We start from the raw sequence: 24082 nt of genomic DNA, 5'->3' as shown, positions 1-24082 counted from the left end.
GAGCTACCTTGAACAAGGTTTTGTAATCTGAAAAATATAGCTGCCAGTGTTCTGGCTGTAACTCACTGACTAAGACAATCTGCAGGAGTGTCCTGGTCATTCCCTGAGCTGGCGATGCTCACTGGGCAACAACAAGAAACCAAGCCCATAATGTCACTGGCAAGTACAGTGGAAGTTTCTGCTGATAAGAGATTCAGCAGGCACCATCTTTTTCAACACCCAAGGAAAACTTTTGTTCCTTCAAGCTTATTCAGGTATCTATTTTTTTATTTAAATTTTTATAAGACCCTTCATCCAACAATCACAGGGTGGTCAACAACATAAAAATGCAAAATGAAAAACACAAAATACATAATAAAACAAAGACAAAAGCGAAAGTGAAACAAACCAATAACCCACCCACCCCAACATATTTAAAAGGCCTTAGAATGTTACTCAGCCAATGCTTGGTTGACAAGAAATGTATGTAATGAAGGTGAGCCTCTTGGGGAAAGCATCCCACAAATGGGGAGCCACTGCAGAAAAGGCCCATTCTCAGGTTGCCACCTTCTAGACCTCTCATGGAGGAGGCACACAAAGAAGGGCCCTCAGATGATGGTCTCAGGGTCTGTTCATATGGGGGGAGGCGGTCCTAGAGGTATTGTGGTCCTCAGCCATTTAAGGCTTTATAGGTAAAACCAGCACTTTTAATTGGGCCCAGAAACTAATCAGCAGTCAGGCCAGGATTGGTGTAATATGGTCATAATATAGTTAGCTGACTTCAGATTTTAACTTTTCATATGGTTTGTGTGTGCTTGTATGTATAGTAGTAGCAGCAGTAATAATAATAATAATAATAATAATAATAATAATTTATTACCCACCCTTCACTCTACACCATACCTCACTAATGGACTCAAGACATCATAGCCTATTTTACGGAGACAAGTAATCAGAAGCTCTACTAATGTGCATAAAAATAAGAAAAAGCTGAATTGAAAAGCTTAAGTACACGATCACAGACCTTAGTAAAGATAGTATCCTGCAGAACTCCCAAAGTCCATTGCACTGAACAGCACTTCCCCCAACTCTACCTCCTAGGACCTACTTTCTAGGTAAGACTGGCACCACCAGGGATCAATTTAATCAGTATCAGCAAAAAAAACAGAGAACATGCAAATAGTTAACAGTGGATGCTTACCATGTATCAGATGAACCTGTGACTGGTCTGGGAACTCCACAGCCCAGGGCAATTCTAATTGTTCATTGAAATACATGTTCATTGACAATAAGGTTTTGATCAATGATACAATATAGAAAGGTAATTTTTTCCACTGCTCCTCTTCTACTCATCTTAGAATTACCAAGAACTTCCTCTTTTTCAATACGAAATGTCCCCTTTCGCCAAAAGAAGCACGCTAAGACCATCTTTCCTAGGAACTTCTTGTGATTTAATGTTTCACTTTTTTTACCACCTCTAAGGTGCTAATTTGGAAGCTTGCTTTCCAGATAAATCTGCCTTCTGTTCCTTTATACTGCAAAGCATGACTCTGCAAGGATTTCACAGGTAGAGCACCAGAATGACATCTCACAAGTAGGGTAGGACCCTGTGTGAGTATATTATCAAATGAAAGAGTTCATAAGCTACTGACTAATTAAGATTGAAATCCAGCAGTCTCATTAAACTGGATAGAACTTACATTTGAGTTTACATGCATAGGATCGAGCTTTTAGCAACCAGCACATCCACTGTAGCCATTTCTGGTACATCCACAGATTATACTGTACAATACATTAAAAAAAAAACTTTTCTCAGTGCATTCAAACAGTGTTGTTGGTAAATGGTATTAACTGCACTCTAATTCTTAGTAGCCTGTGAACATAAGCCTTGGGGGTCCTCTCTCAGCATAAATGATCTGCTGTTTCATCTGTGCAGCATGCTCAAATTTGAAAAATATTTTGAATAGAAGTCTCCGTGCATTACAAGGCTGATACAGCAGATGGTCTCAATATTTTCCTACAACAAGTATCAGCATCTGCTTACCTTCAGGCCCAACCTCCATCTTTCATTCTAGGGGAAGTGAGAAAGGGATTACCCAATTTCAGGAGATGAATTTGTGTTCAAAATTCAAAATGGGCGCAGTCAGGCACCAAGGATTACAAGGCCTGATACCTGGGGGTTCCTTGCAAGCTTCCCTAGACCTCAAGCATCCTGAATCCATTGTGAACTATTTATTTATGGCATTTATGTACCACTCTTAAGGCATAACTACCTCCCATAGCAGTTTATGAACACTTTACAACAAACAAAAAATAAATCTATACACAATAAAATCAAACCATTAATCACTCCTTTGGGCCTAGCATAGATTTGATTGTTTTATATTCTGTCTCCTTCACAGTCAAGTGGAATTTGTATGATGAGTAAGTCACCAAAACTCAGACAAATTTGCCCTGAATACTCTTTTTCTACTTTAGTGGGCCCCAACCAAGGAAGATTGTCAGGTTGAACATGGGACACTTCAAGGCCATACTTCATTTGCTTAGGTGGCTATTAGAAGGAAAACAGAACAGTAATATATCCCTTGGTGCCCAGTTGCTAACAGGGCTGCCAACCTCTCTCCTGCCCTGTCTCCAAATTAGAGTCCGTATACATGACAGGCAGGAAAGCAGCAGCTGAAGATTTTCCCCTCATCGGTACAAGTCCATACTGGGCAAATGTTCAGCTACTGAACTTTTTCCTATTATGCTGCAGCTAAAGAGACAAGCACCCTGACAGAAATAAAGAGAGTTAGCAATCCTAGTCACTAATGAGTCCCCATAAATTAATTGCATCACTAAATCAAGCTATAGGTACAGGCAGCACAAATAACCACAGATGGTTCAGTGCCTAAAGAGGGGCTCAGCATTCCCATTAAAAAGCCATTTTAATTATTTTCTGCCCACTACCTAGATTCTAGAAAGACAGTAGGCATTTTAAAATACAAAGAGAAATATTAACAGACATCACAGAAAGTGCCTTCTTGTGATGAAATATTATAAGGGCTTGCTGATCAGAAGGTCGGCAGTTCGAATCCCTGCCAGGGGTGAGCTCCCGTTGCTCGGTCCCAGCTCCTGCCCACCTAGCAGTTCGAAAGCACGTCAAAGTACAAGTAGATAAATAGGGACCGCTCCAGCGGGAAGGTAAACGGCGTTTCTGTGCGCTGCTCTGGTTCGCCAGAAGCGGCTTAGTCATGCTGCCACATGACCCAGAAGCTGTACACCGGCTCCCTCGGCCAGTAACGCTAGATGAGCGCCGCAACCCCAGAGTTGGACACAACTGGACCTGATGGTCAGGGGTCCCTTTACCTTTACGCCTCCAAATAAATATTTCCACTGACAAGATGAGGCTGTGGTCTAAAGCACTGAACCTCTTGGGCTTGCCGATCAGAAGGTCGGCGGTTCGAATCCTGCGACAGGGTGAGCTCCCGTTGCTCAGTCCCTGCTCCTGCCAACCTAGCAGTTCAAAAGCACGTCAAAGTGCAAGTAGATAAATAGGTACCACTCCGGCGAGAAGGTAAACGGTGTTTCCGTGCGCTGCTCTGGTTCGCCAGAAACGGCTTAGTCATGCTGGCCACATGACCCGGAAGCTGTACGCCGGCTCCCTCTACCAGTAAAGCGAGGTGAGCGCCACAACCCCAGAGTCGTCCACGGCTGAACCTAATGGTCAGGGGTCCCTTTTACCTTTACCTATGCCTCCAAATAAATATTTCCACTGACAAGATGAGACAAGCTTTTTTTAAACAACAACAACATTGTGTAAGACAGGTAAAATTGCAAAGAGTGTTTATTGGAACTGCTCTGCTTGCCCAGAATGGTCTATACCTGCTTGTTTAGACCCTATAAAACTGGCAGCCACTTCAGTCTTTGTCCCCTCTTGTTCTGGGGGAAAAAAATCTGTGCATTTTTAAAAAGAAACATCTAAGTGTAGATTTACTTTCATAAGTTACAGTATTTGTAAATAAGAGAATAAGTTTGAAGCGTTGTTTTTTATTTTAAAAAATACACATATCTTGAGGGAATCAACAGTCGCAGGCCTTAATTTGCATCTATATTCAGATTCAGAACCTTTTCCCCAACACATAAAAATAGATGTACCTATATTGAAAACTGCCTCTGAGCATATGCCAAGTACCTTTCCCTCGTTATTAAATAATTAATTACAGCTTGCTCCAACACATGCAGCATTAAGGAGCAGTGTGCATTGCATAGCTTCCTGGAATACCTTAGCCCTGGGGCTCATCTTTTTTTTCCAGAAATGAAGCACCATCACCAAGTAGCTAACAGTATGATTCAGAAGCATTTGCAACCACAAAATCATTCACAAAAGATCATTCTACGCACAGAATAGGTAGAAGAATCAAATGTTTTCCTAAGGAAGCTAAAGCATTTCCCAAGTGCTATCAGTTAGATCAGATATGCACAAATTTGCCCCAATTTAGCAGCCCCCCCGGAAATTAGAGCCCCTTTAGGTAGTGTATACTAGATTTGTTTAAGCAAGCCTCCCTACAAAAGCATTAATTCTCGAGGGAATGCTAAACCCCTAAATGCACTCAACTCTACCTGCTATGCTATCTCTGCAGATTATCTAACTCCTCAAAAGATACTGCTTTTAACCTATAAACTGTGTGATTTTTCCCTCTCTGCAGATTAATTAGTTGCTTTTAATGTATATCCTTTTTTCATCTCAACATGAAAAATGTACCTGCTTTTAGGCAATATACTTTTATTATGTGATGATTAGGGTTTCCTGGTCCTAATTAGCATGTTAACAATGTCACCTTGGCATTTGCTAATTCAATTTAGGTTTACCTAATATCCCACCCTTCAGCACTTTCACATTAGCAACTTTTGGTCTTGACAGCTCCAAAACAAGAAGAGCAAAGGAATAGCACTGGTAACTCTCCCTCTCCAGTTGCACTCAAATATACACACTTCCAGAGACATAAATCGGGGAGTACAGAATGCCGTCTGACACACAATAGGAACGTTACTCCATAAGTATATTCATTTTTATCTTATTTAAGGCATTTTTTATACTGCCCTTCATAAATATATGTCCCAGAAAGATTAAGTACACCAACCAGTGGCAATAATAGGCAGCTGTTATTCCACCTCCATCCTTTACAGGAATTGCCGGTAATTCCATGGATGGTATATATTCCAGTGGTAATTGGTTATATGTGTATGTTGCTTTATGTAGCAAGATTCATAGGCTGTTTAATTTTAAAAAAAAAAATTGAGGTTTATGTAAAATGGTATAAAAATATTCTTTAAAATAATGACAAAAGCATACATTTAGAACAGGAGACATACAAGATACCAAAATATCTATAAAATCAACCATAACAATATATACATAGTAACACTAAATGTTTTTCTAAATAAGTATATATGGTGCTATTTCTTTAACCACCAGTGAGAAGTCAGCATCTTTTTTAGTTATGGCAACACCTTTACAGCTATGGAAAGTCCAGCTATGACTACTACAGCCAATCACTTACTGCAGTGCATGACTGGGAATATACTGTACTTCCAAGAGAAATGAATACTGCCAATGTGCCACCAGAGTTAACGCTACTGTCAAAAGCAACATAACAGGAGGCCTTTGGATGGCACCAAGCAGCAAGGTTAACTGGAGTGTGTAACCAAGTGGAAGAGAGTTCCAAGTGGAAGAGAGTCGTCCATGACTGAACCTAATGGTCAGGGGTCCCTTTACCTATGCCTGCAAATAAATATTTCCACTGACAAGATGAGACAAGATCAGCCTCTCTGCAATACATCTTTTCTTTTGGCACACTGTGACCAGTAGTAACTAGATGATCCTGCATAGGAGGGCAGATAACTAAATGTTATAGCCTTATCTTAAAACTCGGATGATATAAGAACTGTTTGGGAGCTCCATTGAAGATACCTCTGCTAGCAACCAATGTTCTCATCCCTGACACAGAGGCAGGTGGATCTCGTAAATGAGGCATAATAGGCTCAAACTGTGATCCAAGTCCACTGAAGAAGAAAATCCAAGATGCAAATGTCCCACTGACCAATCAACATTATGAGTAAGCTAAATAAACAAGGCTTACATGCACAGTGACTGAGTAGGACAGCAAACTGCATTGTAAGCCAATCATAAGACATAAAGCTAGACTGGAATAGTAAAGGTAAAGGTAAAGGGCCCCTGGATGGTTAAGTCCAGTCAAATTTGTCTACGTGATGTGGCGCTCACCTCCGCTTTCAGGCCGAGGGAGCCGGCGTTTGTCCACAGACAGCTTTCCGGGTCATGTGGCCAGCATAACTAAACCGCTTCTGGCACAACGGAACACCGTGACAGAAACCAGAGTGCTGCCACAGTAGTACCTATTTATCTACTCACCCTGGTATGCTTTCGAACTGCTAGGTTGGCAGGGGCTGGGACAGGGCAACGGGAGCTCACACCATCATGTGGATTCGAACCGCCAACCTTCCGATCAGCAAGCCCAAGAGACTTGGTGATTTATACCACAGAGCCACCTGCGTCCCTACTGGAATAGGTAGGGAGGAAATGGTACTTCACCTCTCCTCTATCTTACACTTTGAGAACTGTGGCACTACCGTGTTTCTCCTAAAATAAGACACCGTCTTATATTTTTTTTCGCTCAACAAAACACAGTATGGCTTATTTTCAGGGGATGTCTTATTTTAACCGCGTCGCATCGGTACGCTGCATAGCCACGCCTCCCCAGGCTGTTTTAATGGGAGGTACCACGTCACTATGGCTTATTTTCGGGGAATGGCTTATTTTTGGGGAACGGCTTATATTTCGCAAATGCATAGAAATCCTGCTATGGCTTATTTTATGGCTATGTCTTATTTTAGGAGAAACAGGGTAGGTGCACCCACTGGGATGATTTCTGAATGGCATTTTCTAAATGGACCTATGAAACCAATGTCCTCTGGCCAGGAGGATACAAGAAGAACCCTTTTGGATCAAGCCCAAGGGCCGTTTGGTCTAGCACTCTCTTCTCACTGTGACCAACAAGATGACCATGGGAAGCTAGCAAGCAGTGATCTCAGTGTCCTAATGGCCTCCTGAAAAAGCAGCTAAGTCTTTATCAGTAAACAGGCAACAGGCATCATGTGTGTATTAAGAGAGTTTAGAAAGTTGGGAGGAGGTGCAGTTGAGGCCTCAGTCTCATAGGCAGAAATTTATGTGAAAACAACATCCACTGAAACGAATAAGCTTGCATATTATAACTGGAGGACAACCTTGATAATCCACGTGGACAGGGTCAGAGCCAAATCAGTGCCTTAGAAACAGCACAGATGGGGTAAGGGGAAGACTGTTCTTGCAGAGGTTGATCTGGGCCTCTCATTTTCACACTGAATCACCACCTTGCTTTTCGCCCCCCCCCCAATCCAACTTTCCCCAAACACCCTGAAGAGTCTAACTTTATAATTCCAGAACATCCATCCGTGACAATCCAGCCAAACAACAGCTGTGCAGAAGTTTCCCCCTCAACTTGTCTCCCACTAAATCTCATTAAGAAAAAAAAAAAGATTTTAAAAGTTCTAAAGCAATGACTACAAAAGGGAAAAAAGTCAAGGTCTGTGTGTATTCAAGAAATGAAAGCAGAATTATATAAAAGGAGCAGCTAATATAAAAGATTGTTGGGTGCTGCGTTTTCCATCTTTCCAACCATTATAGGAATAAAATTATCCATGGAGAAGATCGAAAATCTTTTTCAAAACTAATACAATTAAGCTTTATTACACTGTTTCAAGTACATTTCTCTCCTCCGCCAGCCCCCTCCATCTCCGACTCTAATCTAAGCTCATTCTACGACAGTTGGAGGCATTCTTCTATTTTATTACCAGCAAAATGCTGGTGTTTAAGGGTCAGAAAACTATCTAGTGCCATAAAATGAGGAAACAAAACCTGCCCTTAATATTGACTTCCTATCGTACACAGGCAACTGGGAGAAAGGGAGAAAATAAATTTCAACAACATGCAATGGAGCTGAGGTTTAAAATACTAGTTCCTGCAGCTAGAACATCCATTAATCTTGTTTTAAAAGCCTAATTACAGCCCAATTCCAGGTATGTTTCCTCAGAAATAAGCCACACTGAATTCAGTGGGATTTACTCTCAAATTAAACATGTGTAAGGATTGCAGCTTTAGATTTGCAAAGAAAACAAAACTGAGAAGGGGGAAAGTAAGATATTTAAAAATAAACAAGCAACAATTCTGTACACATTCTCTCTGTAGCCAACAAACAATGGATACATACATAAATATTATCAGTCATTTCCACTTTAAGAAATACAAATCTAGAGAGAGAAGCACATTTAGGAGAAATTATATATATATCCCTTGCTTGTGAACATATGGACAACTGCGATAATTAGAGTGGATGACTGGTGGATTGTTTGAGATTTCATTGCACAATCCCCATGAAACATAAATGGAATTTAAACGCAAGCAGCAGCGATGGGCAGTAGCTTAAATCATTCTTTTTTAAAATTAATTACACAGATTAGATGTAGCTAAGTGTGCAAAGGCAACTTGCTATGAATATGTTTTGCCATTCCCAAGAAAAGAAAATGGAAAAGGTGGCACTTGGAAAGAGGTGTGCCTTTTTTCTACAGACTAAAATTGTATGGTACTCTGAGCTATTGCCAACCAGATTTATTTCTCCATCTAGCCCAGGACTGTCTATACTGACTGGTAGCGGCTCTCCTGGGTCCTTGGCAGAGGTCTTTCCTATCACAGACCACTTGAGATCTTTCTTACTGGAGATGCTAAGGGCTAAATCTGTGATCATCTTCTGCACAACATTCAAAATGTGCTCTATGGTCCTTCTGTTAACGCTATGGTTGTCAAAGTAACACAACATACCAGTGCACAAAACCCACTGTTCTTGGGACATTTCAGACGCATGTAGCACATGTAATGAATGTCTGCGGCACTCCTGCCTCTCCAACACTATCCTGCTGTATAATCACTGTAAACTGAAAGTTAAACCAGGACAAAGCAGGAGGGGGAGGCCTCTGGTAGTAGAGCAGCACTGTTTTATACTTTGGACAGAGTGGCTAGGGAAACCCAGACAGAAGGGTGGGGTATAAATGATAAAATTGCTATTAGTAGTAGTAGTAGTAGTAGTAGTAGTAGAAGCCACCCTTGCCAAAAAAAAAGTCCACCTACCACTGACTTCAGCCCATCATAAAACTGACTACTGGTAAATCCATCTGGGACTGAGGTCAAGAAATTCATACAATTAAAACATTTGGTGGAAGTTATTAAGTATGATAGCATTTGCAAGTTAAAAGACCATGTTGCACAAGTACAGTAGTACCTTGGTTGATGAACTTAATCTGTTCCGGAAGTCTGTTCTTAAACCAAAGCGTTCTTAAACCAAAGCGTGCTTTCCCATAGCAGTGGGGGGGGGGCTCAATTTACAAATGGAATACATTCAACAGGAAGCGAAACATGTTCTGCTTCCAAGGCAAAGCTCACAAACCAAAACACTAACTTCTGGGTTGGCAACTTTTTTAATCCAAGTTGTTCATAAACTAAGCTGTTCTTAAACCAAGGTACCACTGTATTGAACTGAAATAATCATGAGTTGTGAATTACCTGTAACAACAAACCTCACAGATCTTGCACCCATATCACACACTACTCAAGCAGGCTAGGCACATTATCACATTTCACAGCTGTTTGAGTAAGGCAGACAAAAACTTTACGTGAATGAAGCACATGGTTGGTGTGATTCTTTGTCACTGCATCAACAACAGAGATGATGCCTTCCCCTTCTCTTGGTATAAGCAGTGGCTGCCCCTACTAGTTCTGAGGCTGCCTTTCTTGAAGTCCCAGGTAAATTGGCTATGTGTCTAGACCATGAATTCTCAAACTTTCTACCCCCAACCCCAGGGTGCAGTTGAGATTGCTAAAAATTACTGAGGCCCACCAGTCACAAACAGTGGTGCAGGGGCAGAACCAGTCAAAAAATGTGCCTTGGCTAAACCCCATGTTTAGCAGAACAGTACAGTATAATTTGTTGCTAGTTTCTTAACCACAGTCTGGTCTTCTTTTTGAGCTTCTTGGGCTCCTCCCTCCTCCTTTTCATTTATGTCTATGTCATAAACATGTGACATTTTGGGTTCAGAACACAACCAGAGTTGTATGCCATACTTTGTGGGTTTGGATGCTGCCTCGTTTGACATCTTCCTCTGGATGGCAATAATGGTTTATCAGTTGAAACCTTCTCATATGGCACAAAGCATTGTGGGAGAGTCTTGGTAAGCATATCCTAAAGGTCATGTATAGAGGCAGGCCACACTAGTGGTTCAGGTTGGAAGCAGATCATCAAGTCTGAGGGCTTTATTAATTCTGAAAGTGGCCAGTGACATTGGCACTGCGCTCTGGAAAGTGTTGAGGGCAACCCTCAACAAGACATTATGTGAAGAGCCTTCCATGAACAAAGGAAAGTGGTCAACTAAAACATCCTTGCCTGAGTGTAGTTATTAAGTCTGGCCACTAGCTGAGGTAAGAGTGCAGGTTGCTTGCAATCATTTGCAGATGCAATTGGGCTCACAGTGACCACAAAAGCTGAATTAGTCAGCTTTCTGCAAAATGCTAGCTATGATGAAAAAAGTTCAAATTCAATTCTGCTGGTTCTAACTGGAAAAAAAGTTTGAGAAATCAGGTTTGTAAAGCGGTTTTGTATACCCATGGAGGTACTATTGACCTCTAATACAGTTTGCATTGATATTAAAGAAAGAGTGTAATTTGTCTATTATGAAAATAGACGTAATATTGTTTTTCACCCTCTACTCTCCTTTTCTCACAATAAATGGAAAGAACAGACTCTGGCTAAGCTTCTGTAGACATGATGATAAACAAATAAATTTAAACAGCATTCGCTAGGCTGAGGACACTTCTCTTAGCACCTTGTGTACATGGTTTCTGAGTTGTGTCAGTCAATTTAATAGGGGTAGAATAAAACTGAAAAGCCATTCAGAATAAAAACATCAAAATGTCATTAAATTAAGGAAGGGTGCTTCTAAACCACCACATGGCAAATCACACCTCGCCATACTGAGAACCACCTGGAGCGTAGGGTTGTGGAAGATTGATATATTTTATTTTTTAAAAAAAATCAGTGCTGTTTGGGTACATTTCACCCCACCTTTATAAATGTTAAGTATCCATCTTCAAAAAACAGAAACAATCCCCACCCCCCACAAATTCAGTAGGTACCAAGCCTGTCAAGAGATTTAATTGCTTTAAAATTATGGAATATTATTCTTCACACATTTTTAAAGCTATTGTGAGCATTGCTTCATTTAGCTAGGAAGTGAAAAGAACACATTAGTTCCTAAGGAATAATGTGGTTGCTCCAATTCTTATGCCATCAATTTTTAAAACTCATCCTGGTAAACAATTAAACAGAAATGCAAACCGCACATTCAGGGGAGAGATTCAAATCCCTAAATGGATTTCCAAAGGTCATTTTAGGCTGAAAAGATGCTTGATGGTATCTCTTTAAATCATGTTCATTTCAAAGGCTTATCTAGCAAAGGAGCAGACAACATTTTGCAGCAACACACTTTGATCTGTTGGTTTCCCAAGAGATAAATTAATAATAACAACTTTAATTCATATGTATGGAATGATCTGAGGTTATTTTCACAGGGTTTTTTTTTTAATCCACAGATTTTTTTTAACAAAGGGAATTTTTAAAAGGTGACATAGCTTTCAACCAAACCCATATTATGGGGTGGGGGTGGGGGACTATGAATTATAAACGAGGTGGCTTTTTTATTAAAAATAGAGAGAGAGAAGAAAAGAAAACCATCCAGTTAAAAACCAATTATCCTTTAAATGTTAGTTGCTTAAAAGGTTCAGCTTGTGAAGCAGTTTAACAGAGTGTGATGAGGAGGAGGCCCCAACAGATACATAATAGGGGCTGGCAGTCCCAGGTTTCAGCACAATGGTTCTCATTTCTCTTCTCTGCTGATCCACTCAGATAGATGTCTGATCCTGTTAGCATTCAGCCACTGCAAATAAAAGACAACACTGCCTCACCTTCTTCTCAATGTGGGCCAACTGCTCCTTATAGAAGGTGCCTCTCCTCTTCAGTTCTTCATCCTTCCACTGCAGTTCCTGGGACTGCAAGGAAATACAAAACAAGGTGCTCACAAAAGAGAAGGAAGGAAGGAGCTAGGGTTGGGAGAAGGCTTGGGATAGGGTATAGATTGAAAGCAATTCCAATATGCCACACTGCACCAGAATGCTTGCAAGGCAAATGTCATTTCTCTCAGAATGAATTATTTCAGCTTGACATACTATTTAATGTTTTCATTTTCTGTGCCTCATAATGAAATGGTTGCCAAGATAAATACTCTTGAGGTGCTTTGACCTGGAGTGACCAGATGTCTCTACCATGCTTACAGCAAGTAGAACTGCTAGAGCAAAGTATGCAGCACAATGAAGTTTTAGAGTCTTGGACTAGTACAGGGTATGTACCATCTCAGACTGCAGGTTGGAGGCTTCCATGTCTGAATGCTTTCTGCATTTTAAGAAAGAAACCAGGACCTAGATAGGTGATGAGATCCATACCCACTTAGCTTCAAACACCGGATCACTGGGAGCACCCAAATCATTGGCAGGAACCAAAGATGCACCAATGACCTTCCTACTAAGAATCCTGCAGGTGCCAGTTATCACCTTGAACTTCAAAGGGCACCTTCTGGGCTTTCCTCCTGTTCACCACCCCACCATTCCTTAGCTGCATAATAATCAGGAGGTTCAGAGCAAAATTGAGAATAGTGATAAGAGCCCCAGAACTCAGTTTGCACTGTCACAACAGGACACATGAATCATTGCCTAAAGCATGTAGGCCAATAATAAGGGAGGGGGCCATGACAGATGTAACATAAAATGAATTACCATACCTCCCCCTCTCCAGAACTGGCTCTGATTAAGCAGCCCAGTCAGAAGTGTTCCCTGTGGGCTCAGAGCTGTCATTTTATGGCCAGCTGCCATCACAAGGAAAAGAAATAACAGAGAATCATAGAAATCTGAAAATCCAAGTTGTCAGTCTTTTCCTTCTCCATTTTTCTCTGGTGGAAGACAAACCATGGGGTCACAGAGAGTTGGCATTTGACCACTTAACAATTTTGCCTAGCCAAATCCCTATAAACAGAGAGGATGCTGAACATGCTAAGAGGAGGATGCTTCACAGGTAAGTAAATCCTGTTCTTACCAACACCATAACCCAGCAACCTCACTTCATTTGCCATGCACACATGATGCCATCAAGGATACAGCTAGCAGTTAATTCAAATAAAGCACCGGGCACATGTATAGCTTTAGAGCACAGGTGGGTCACATGGAGCCCCTGGCCCAATTTAATGTGAGTGGAAAGGAGGACAAAATCAAAGGGAAAGGTGGTAGCAGAAATGAGTAATAAAGGATGGCAGAAAAGGAACCCTGGAGAGATAAAAATTGGGGTAACCCATCTGTCTTTGGCTCTGTATCTGTCCACTTCTGACCCCGGCCCCACTGGCATGCTGCCCCTGGCAGATATCCCCTGAGGCAATGGGGCCCTACATAGTAAGAAGGTTGTCTACCCCTACTTTAGACCATGTTTGTTTGACTAAGATTTCCAATGAGGCTTTTCAAAACCAATTAAAATTAGGCTGGCAAATTCTTCTTTCTACTTCCTACTTCCTCCCAGATCAGGATGATTAAAAAGTACAACCCCCAGGCCGTAGCAAAGAGGGAAAGCAGAAGCTTTCTGCTGCTGATTCCCACCCTGAGCAACATACTTTGATTCTTCCAGCTACTATGGGAGAGCCAGAAGTACATCCTCACATGCCTTCCTTTGGTGTGAGAAAGAGTTGCTATGAAAGATGAATATCCTTAACTTTAATACATACTAATCACAGCTTTTCCTCAGGATTTAATGAAGCAACAAGAGACTAACATCGTATGCAAAGCTTCCATTCCAGACTGATGAAGATCTAAAACAGAGAACCTGAAATGGTCGGAGTATTGACAAAGCAATGCCGGAATATTGCTGCTCAGCCTTCCCACTAGCCCAATAGTATGACTACCATTATAGAATAGAGGTGGTAGAGGGGGGGAGGGAAAAGTTCTTGCAACTTTAAGACTTGTTCTCAATAACATGTTCATTTCAAAATGATACTCATGAGAGAGCTAAGGCAGAAAGGAAAATGAACCTCAAAACATTCTGCTCAGCTTAAAAAGATGCTTTTGGTTTTTAACTTCACCTCCAGCTGTTATTACTGCGAACTAAAATACGCATTGTTGTTATGCTTGAAATATGTATTGGTAAACCCAGAGAGGGTGTCATTTGAAATATCACCATATCAAACATTACAAAACTGGGTTAGGCAATCAGGGACATTTTGTATGAATACAGGGTATTTATTAAGAGCTCACTTTATCCTGCTACTTATTCCCCACCTGAAGTCAGAAGCCCTGTGATGTCCCAAAGCAAGCTGGCTTCTGTGAAAATTACAATTTCAGAGAGTATGGACACCACAGGTAGTCAACAAAGTTTCAGACACTGCGTGTAAAATGCTTATACCAGCAGAAAAAAATGAGAATGTGATAGGGAAATGTTATATACCAATTCTAATTAGAAAGTTTCCAGTCTCCTCCTTCCCCCTACAGCTTCCTGTGCACTCCCCACCCTTTCCAAAAAGAGTTGAATCCTGCCCCTGACAGGGCCGGCTCACCCATGAGGCAAGGTGAGGTGATTGCTTCAGGCAGCAGGATGTATGGGGGTGGCAGATCCCTCGTTCCTGATGTAGATCTTCACATATCCCTTCTTCTCTGACAGGGAGGAGGGTGCCATTTTGTGGTTCGCTTCAGGTGCCAAAATGACTCGGGCTGGCCTTAGGTCCTGGACAATATGGGGTGGACTGTGGGTATGTGTGTAAGAGCAAGGAGCAGATTGGAAACTTCTGTGAACTTCCTTAAGTTATCTACCTCTACGACTCAATTCTGATTTGAGGCGATTTCCCCTTATCCCAGTACCCTCCTACACTCCATCCCATATTCTTCAGGAGCAGGCTCTGAAGCCTTCAGAGAGGGTTTTGTTTGTTTGTTTGTTTGTTTGTTTGATTGGTTGGGTTTTTTTTTGAAGGGGGGTCACAAGTAGCTGCAGGAGGGAAGAGGTGGTGGAAAACATTCCTGCTGTTAAGTTATCTTAAGATCCAAGCCAACAGAGCTTGCCTGATGAACAAAGAAAAAGCCACCAGTACATTATAGAATGGGATTTGCTCCCAGGGTGAATCAATTAAATTATGATGAAACTATAGTCTTTTTTTATTTGTTTGTTTGTTTATTATTTATTTATTTTTATGCTGAGCATGTACAGAATATCTTTTCATCACTACTGAGTACTCACAACAGACAGCACCCATTTGATTAGTTCCATCTGTTCTTCTATTCCTTAAATCTTCCCGTGGCAATAATGCTTGTCAGTAGTATACTGTGCTACGTCTGGCCCATTTAGTAAATTATGACTAGCTAGCAGTACTGGGTTACCACACTTTCGTCTGCATCAGAAGAGCTAGAAATTTGTCTTTTAAAAAGGGAGGATACTAAATAAATTCCAAACTTGCAAGGTACACAAAGTGAATATGGTTCTTGGCACACAAGGCTGAAAGAAGGCAGAGGACTACAAATAAGGATTACACTCCATTAGTTTGCTTTCTGCCCTTCAGAAGTATCTGATAGACTTCTCACTTATTACACCAGGTTTCTCAGGCCTGCCAAGTCTTTCCAAAGTTTGTCTTCTCTATTTCCCATCAACATAATTCATTTAGGTCTCCAAACCATTTTCATGTTAAAAGAAAGAAGAAAAATAAAGACTTTACTACAGGGTAAGGGAGCACCAAATGAATTCCGAACAACCAGCCACCAAGACAACTTTATATTCCATCCATTCAGTTACCTGAAGGTTTGGCTGGTCAACCCACCCTATCAAGTTTGGCACCAGCAGCTGCTAGTATCACTATACCCCTCAAAACCGACAGAAAATATTTTATGGATAAAATGTGATTTTCTGGCTTAACATCTTTTTAAATTGTAATGACAAAAAAATAAAGCCTTGCATCAGCAATAACAATTGTTTTTGTGTAGTAATGATGTGATACTCTGTTATTTCTTTACTTTATCTAGCAGCTAATTCAAAGGGGAAAATTGTATGTACGCAGGGGAGAACAGGAGCTTACCCACGCATCCAAATCCACAGGCTGGGCGACAGAGTGGAGAAGGAAGAGAGAAAGGGAAGAGATACAAGTCAGCGATTTATGGAGAACACCTATTGCTATACAATAAAGCTCTTAATAGGACCCCCCCACACACATGAGAGAAAAGTGTATTTTAAAAATGACAAGCATTTTAAACAATGACGTCAAGTCTCCCTGTTGCTACTGTCCTGTAAGTGAACGCCAAAAAAATACGACTGAGATAGGTGGGTGGGTGTTCAATCTCAAGGAATGATTCTGAATATCCCAGTAGAGCACACTCTAAGCAAAGGTAGGTTCCTTGGAGTTATAAAAGGCACTGCACACTCTTACAGAGACCAACAATGGCATATGAAACTGGGGGTCATGAGATGTATACTAAAAGGAAACAGGCCAGAAGCAGAGACACTGCATGGGGGGGGGGGAGAGAATACCAGGGTAATTTCCCTGGGTGCAAAAAAAAAAAAAATTAGGGGCTCGTCTCTGCAGCTGCCTCCTCGACCAGAGGCACTTCCCATCCCACCCAGTCGCCTCACCTGAGCAGCATACTGAGGAGCTGGGAGAGTTGAGTCCCTTGCATCCCTTGGCTGCGTGGCGTCCCCTGGCCGGACAGCAAGACTTAGGGGGGTGGCAGTGCCCCAGCCTGAGGAGACACACATGTCCCGCTGCTGCTCTGCAGCTCTGTCCGACAGCAGCAGCAGCGCCGCATGGAGGCGCCAGTAAGGGGATGCAATACTTGCCTTGCCATGGGTGCTGGCAACCCATGCTACACCACTGGCCAGAAGGCGTGATGCTTCCAATTTTCCCAAGACAACTTGTTTTCCCCCTGCCCATGGTTGGCTTTACAATGATAATTTAAATATATGAGGAGGGCAAAGTGGAAGAGGTGAAGGTAAAAGGACAAACCTAAAGCTGGAAGGAACCCTGAGAATTGTACACTCCAACTACTTGCAATTCCAGGACACCCTGGGCTTATAAGCCTCTTCAGAAAGAAGTGATTGTCTACTAGGAAGGAGAATCCATAGCCTCTTTTGACTACCCTGCTCAACTAACTTCTGCAGGTAGAAAAACATTTCTGGATAATCCATCTAAGAGTACAATCCCATGAACACTTATCTGGAAGAAAGTACCATTGAACCCAATGGTGCTTGCTTCTGAGCAGACATGTATTACACTACTGTATAAGTATGTATAGCTGCAAATTGAAGCCATCAGTCCTTGCTCTGTCCTCGTAAGCAGCTGCTTTCCTACTTCTCTACCAGAGCCTTTTGCTGAAAATGGGACATGTCTGCCCATTCATTCTCTACAAAAAGACTTCTCCCTAAAAGGCCAGTTCACACTAGCAAACTCTCCCACAAGACTGTGCAATTACACCAGCACTCAGTGTAAGGTTAGTGTACCAAGCACACTGTTTCCAGCAAATGTGATCATGGAAATGGCAGCCAGCTCCCCACAGTTCACAGCAGCCTTTCTCCACACAGCCAGTCGAGGAGGAGAGAGAAGTAGCTTCAAGGTGAAGATCCAGTCGTTTCACTAGTATGATTCCTTCTGGAGCTCTGTGCTGAAGGTCTTTTTCCTTAATAGGGTGATCCTTGTTCTAGCTAGACGTACATTATACAGCCAGACCAATGCCAAACTGTTTTCCTCTCTCCCTTTTCTTAGCAAGCAGATTATTTAAGGACTTCACAGTGAAGCCACACAAACTGCAGGGAGCTCAGTCTGCTCACAAAAATAAACTGCAACACACACACACACACATACACACTTTTTATTATTATTATTTGACTTAAGCAATAACCCAGCAGCAGCAGAGTAAGTACAAGACAATAAACATCTCTCATACCCATAAACTTCCTGGCTTCAGACTGAGCTGTTTATGAGGAAGCCAGTACAGTCATTTGTTGTCAAGGGCCGCTGAGTCTCCCATACTTCTTGGGGCTACACTGGCTTGGCAGCCTATTCTTTAAGTGGTAACTTCTTCTGAGGTCTGGCCTTTATTATCGTGATTATTTATCTGAAGGGGGTCCGGTGAGGTGGGACGAATGTTCTTGTTGGCCACAGTTCAGAGCTGAAGCTGACAGAGAGACAGAAAATGGTTCCCCATTTATATGAGTTGCTGTCATTTTAAACAGCACAGATAAGTTACCCAAGGAGGTGGAAGGATTATGTGAAATTGGCTGCACATTGCCTGCCTAACCTCCTGCCCCCCTCTTGCCACTGCCCTGGATGGAATTAAATGTCTACAGGTCAGGCAGGTGAGCCAATTTCCTCCCTCCTCTAGGAGAACAAGGATAAGACTGTTATTAGCCCCCAACAGCACACCACACATGCAGCATGTTCGTTGGCAATCAATAACTTGATCATGACAACAATCTGGTTCAAACAATGCTTTCTCTCTCTACCTGTATTTGCAGTAGACTGCAAATACAGGTAGAAAGAGAAAGTATTGTTTGAACCAGATATACACTATATATACCTTAAATGCACTATATTTATTCACAGCCACTGTGTGTGTGTGTGTGTGTGTGTACACACACAGTCAGATGTCAGCATGACAGGTGATAAAATCAGAAAGTACTATGTATGGCAAATCTACAAAGGAAATATTTGCTCTCTCTCCAGTGCATCATCGATCTCAGGACAGGATGACTATAGACAACACTTTACCAAATGGTAATCTACTACAGTGTTCATATATGGGCCTTTTGGCAAGCTGGTTCTACAGAACAATGAGGAAAATTCTACCAGAATTTGCTGCAGCTGTTCAGAAATCCAAGGGAGTGGTAATACTCTCCACAACTATTGGGAAAGGTGTTATATTAAAATGGCTTACTGTGTAGTAGCAGATGGCTGGCATCTGTCTGTCTCAGGGACAATGGAGTGCGCCTTTGGGGGTGAAGTCAAACCATTAGAGAATAGTAAGTTACTACTTGGGAAGTGGTAACTATATTCACCCTTAGCCTACCGGTACCACATACAGCTATTATTCTGCTTGAACTACACCACCCGTTCTTCCATCCACACAAATTTGTTTTGTGTAAATACTGATTCTTTAAATCACAGTGCTCATGGGACATTTGAACTCTTTTTTTAAAAAAAAAGAAGAAATGGATCTCTCTAGATTATTCATAAAACGAAACAGTTCATGATTCTTCACTTGTTATAGTTATTACATAAATACTAAAGCCTCATTTTCTAAAGCTATAGGTTCACACCTTCCACAGGGAATAAAATTAGAGGGCAATAAAAATGGAAGAACCTTATTAAAGAGATTAGGTGTAAAAGAACACAATATATTGCTAGAAAAAGCCAAAGGATACTGATTAAAGGACAATATAAGGAGGCGAAGATTACAGAGGGGTTTCATTGCCATTATCATTCAGAAGGCACAATGTCTAAGCTGCATTAACTAATATTGACTGATAACACATTCAGAGAACCAAGTGTTGGTTTTCAAGCCTAAGTTTCTTGGCTAAGAGTAAAACACCATTTTCTTTTTTTTATTCTCTGCCCAAAGAGGCATTGCTTTCAACTCTGCCAGTACTTGAGCCATATAATAACTCCTGGCCAAACAGTGCTGTATCACCTTGCTAAAGCAAATAGTATAAAATCAACTTTTTAACAAGCATTGTAGGGAGACATTACAGCAAACCATACTAAGGGAGACTTATTCCTATATGGTCTGTGGATGTGGGGGCGGGGGGATGATGACAGCAACCCAAGAACAGCTTGATTTTGACTGCAAAAGGTTACTAATACCGTAATATTTTTAAATGTTGGGTATGACTTTAAAAATAATTTTAAAGGGCTGTAAGTCCGTGCCTGGCGTGCTCTGGTCCATGGGGTCACAAAGAGTCAGACACGACTAAACAACAACAACAAGTCAGTGGTAGAGCACATGTTTGGTATGCCAAACTGCTCAGGTTCAATCACCAGCATCTCCAAATAGGGCTAGGAGAGACCCCTGCCTGACATCCTGGAAGGTCACTGCCAGTCATTGTAGACAATATTGAGCTAGACTGACCAGTGGTCCAACTCTATATAAGGTAGCTTCCTGTGTCTCTTTATAGTTAACAATCATTTCCCAAAGGATAAAATGATGGAATAAATGCCTTATACTTCAATGTCCACTTGAAGCAAACTCTTAACACATGTGGGATGCAGTCAGAAATGTGTGCACATGGCAGCTTCCTCGTTCTGAGCCTGAGGGTTATTTTCAGCATTATGCAGAGGTTTTGCCACCAAGTGTGTATTAAATGGAGCTGCAGCCAATCCACACTTCCTGTATAATATATGAGTTTTGCGAGCACATTTATCATAGTTACTCTTTCCACTTTTTCAGAGGTACACTTAAAAGTATCTTTAGTTTACCAACCAAAAAAAAGGAGATGTCACCACTGATAGACAAAAGAAAGAAGGGAGAGCAGCAGGAGGAGAACAAGAAGAAACAACAACTCTAGGTGCGTTTTGGAGTCACTATAAAGTAACTTGTATTAGGCAATTGCTGCTAGAGGGGTGTCCCAAAGGAAGAATTTCTGCCAAAACTGTGCTGTGTCTGGCATAAAACATCTTTCTAGCACCTAGACATTTCTCTTATTTGTCTGATCTGTAGGTTCCTGCATTAAAAAATGTGATGCATGAAGTCACATGGGAAAAGTCAGAATAGATGTTTAACAAAATTCTATTAGTAAACGGACATTTCTGCATTAGGTTGGCATTGTTATCCTAAGCCAGTGTTTTTCAACCACTGTTCCGCGGCACACTAGTGTGCCGCGAGATGTTGCCTGGTGTGCCGTGGGAAAAAATGAAAAATTCAAGAGAATTACTTTATATATAGTCAATATAGGCACAGAGTTAAATTTTTTAACATTTTCTAATGGTGGTGTGCCTCATGATTTTTTTCATGAAACAAGTGTGCCTTTGCCCCCAAAAGGTTGAAAAACACTGTCCTAAGCAATAGTATCTCCATTCCTCCCAATATGGAAGCTGTTCAATAATCCCAATAAATTTTGCTTAACTGTCCCAAGTTCAATTACAATGTATCAGAGATGGGATGATCAAATATTGCACAGAATCTGTCTGATCCAGTATAGGGATATGAGAGTGTTTTACACATAAAATGTTAGCAATGCCTGCCTTCAGGTTGAACAGGAGTTGGTCATGCTGGCTGGGGCTGGTAAGGAATGGAGGACTTCATTTTCACAAATGAAATTTAAGCTAGTTTAGTCATGCAGGACTTTTGAAACCATCTACAACATTTTCCTCTTCACAGCACACACCAGTGACCTGATCTATACTATACCACTAATCCCTTTGGTAGAAGTGATGAAGTGCTCCTACCCCTTACTGAGAAGCAGTACTCCCAGGTGAGCAGGGGGGTCATCGATTAGTGCTTCTCTCACTCCCATTTCAGCTTGATGGCAGCAGCTGGTAGGGAAGGTAAAGGTATGATTACCTTTATTCAGACAGCAACTTCTGCTTCATTTCCAGCCAGGCTTGTGTGCTGGAGAACCTTACCACAGCCAAGGTAAGGTACAGACCACAGCTCTATGGGACACAGGGAGGTGCTGTCTCCCACACAGAGAAAGGGTCAGCAGAAGACAACACACTGAAGAACTGGCATAGTACAAATTTAAAAGAATGGAGGGGAAGTTCACAGTATCCCCGAGCAGCACCCAAAACTTCTAAGCGAAAGTATCAGAAGCACCTGTGTCACACCAGACTACCTGTGGGTCAGACCTCATTTCCTAGATAAGGGAAGATTGGGGTGTTTTCTTTTCTTTTCTTCATGAAAAATTTACATAGCCAAGGTGTTTCTATGGTGATGTGTATTAGAGAACTTCAAAGCTGCAACTAGCTCCTTATTTTCTAGGGTCTCTTTCCTTTTCCCCCTTCACTGTCAAACACTTTTTCTGTAATGGGAGACTGAAGCCAGCATCAAGTATTAAATGTAACAGGAGGCAGAGATGCAGCCACTTCAGCTGACAAGAGGAAGAAGCAGGGAGAGAAGGAGCCGACAGCAGTAGGATCAATTTTGGAGAACGGCTCAGGTGAAAATTGCCCATTCCAATGTATCCCCAATGTATACATTTTTATAAACACTGTAGATGAAAAGCTGCAGTAAAGATCTGTTCTCCTTTGTGATTCAAGGGCAAACAACACTCCTAATACTTCTGGAGTGCCTGCAAATAGGCTTGCTTTGCCCAAAGCCGATAATGTTACTCTTGTGGTGAATGAAGACTGACTGAAATGCCTACAAAATACCAGAATAAACCAGACCCTCATGGTTTTCTTTAAACATTTAACCCCCCATTAAAGGGGTCTCCCTTTCCCTTCCTCCAACTCTTGAAAACAAAAGCCTGTCAACAAGAGAAATACTAAAGGCCTTAAAATCTTTTGAGAGAGAGAGAGAGAGAGAGAGAGAGAGAGAGAGAGAGAGAGCGCCCAGGCAATGCAGAATATTGCCTAAGGCCTTCAGGTGCCAACAGCTGCTACACTGAAAAATTCAGGCAAGTCACCCTCATTCCAGAATCTTGTACTTTTCCTATATATACTGTTCCTATTACAGCCAGTTCTACAGACCCATGGGGTCGCCTTCCACTTTAAAACAAAGGCCCTCTGAAAATATATATTCCACCCCACGCAGACCACATGCCCCAGATTGTACCTATGAATTGAGCATGGAAGCCCAAGTTCATATACACAGTCCTCTCCTGGCCTTCCAAACTGTATGGCCAAACCAGGAGATCCCCATGTTTAATTGCTGGATTTCCCTGACCATGAGAGATACCGGTAAATCAATTGCTAGATCAGGAAAAATCTCCATAGGATTTCTCCATTCAATAATTAAATATCTCCTTACAATAAGTGGAAGAGAAAAGTGAACAAATGAGCCTGAGGCCTATTCTTTGTTTTTTGTTTTGTTTTTCTTCCTGGGGATGAGATCTTTCGAACAGGGCTCACTTGGTTATTGTTAATATTAATCATTACTATTAGCAGTCATGGGCAAAGTTGGTGAAAACTTCCAACTAGTTGAAGTTAAAAGTTAGCAGTCCTTTAACTTAGCTCAAGTTAATTTTAAAGTTAAATATATCCCGTTTCAACTAGTTTAAAACCCAAGATAAAAAGAGAGTAGCTAGATAAAAGTTGATTTGTGAAAACTGCATAAACACAGTAAGTTGCCTAGTACGATCATTTTTCATTTCCAAATGGAGGGAGTAGGTTTCGTTGCCATACGCCCACAGAGGCACAATAATCTACTTGAATTTGCCTGGTTCACCTGAAAACGTTATACTTGCACAAGAAAGTTAGCATGTCAGAGAGATGGGTTCTGCTCCTATTTCTCCCTGGTGTGTGGGTACAAGCTCTACTTGCTGTCTGAAAAAGCACAGTGGTTAGAACTACACCACATGATAGAACTCTCCTACATGGAAGCACAAATTACTCTTACCCTTCTTAAAACATTGAGTATGGTACAGTATACTAATTAGTAAAATAGAAAGCTTTATACCATCCAACTCAGTGTTGCATACACTAACTGGCAGTAGCTGTCCGGGATTCAGGCAAGGGTCTTTCCCAGCCCTAGATGGAGATGCTGGGGACTAAACCTGGGACCTTCTCCATGCACTCTATTGCAGAGCTAAGGCCCCTCCTCTAGTTATTTTATTAATGGTGCAAACACTATTAAAATGGTATATTATGACTGTACTGGCACAACAGGAAGAATGAGTATCTCTCCCTCTCTCTCTGAATACCCCCTTCTTCCAATGCAACATTATATAATTGCTGTTTTCCTGTT

The 24082-nt window shown here is 41.5% G+C and overlaps 1 protein-coding gene across 4 annotated transcripts in view; it reads right to left on the bottom strand.

The window, feature by feature from the left end:
- Positions 1-24082, bottom strand: part of CHCHD6 (coiled-coil-helix-coiled-coil-helix domain containing 6) — a 200780-nt gene that overhangs the window by 120967 nt on the left and 55731 nt on the right. For 2 of the 4 annotated variants that reach the window (XM_033141059.1, XM_033141061.1), the window contains exons 5-6: positions 16270-16290; positions 12086-12169 (exon numbers count right to left, since the gene is read on the bottom strand). The exons of 1 other annotated variant lie outside the window; for it this stretch is intronic. In XM_033141059.1, the coding sequence (XP_032996950.1) occupies positions 12086-12169; positions 16270-16290 (105 nt within the window). The remainder of the gene's footprint in view (positions 1-12085; positions 12170-16269; positions 16291-24082) is intronic. One more of the 4 variants, XM_033141060.1, reaches the window with a different exon arrangement.

Source organism: Lacerta agilis, chromosome 2, assembly GCF_009819535.1.
Source record: "Lacerta agilis isolate rLacAgi1 chromosome 2, rLacAgi1.pri, whole genome shotgun sequence".
NCBI lineage: Eukaryota > Metazoa > Chordata > Lepidosauria > Squamata > Lacertidae > Lacerta > Lacerta agilis.
The sequence above is the reverse complement of the archived record's forward strand: the minus strand, read 5'-3'. Positions and strand labels throughout refer to the sequence as shown.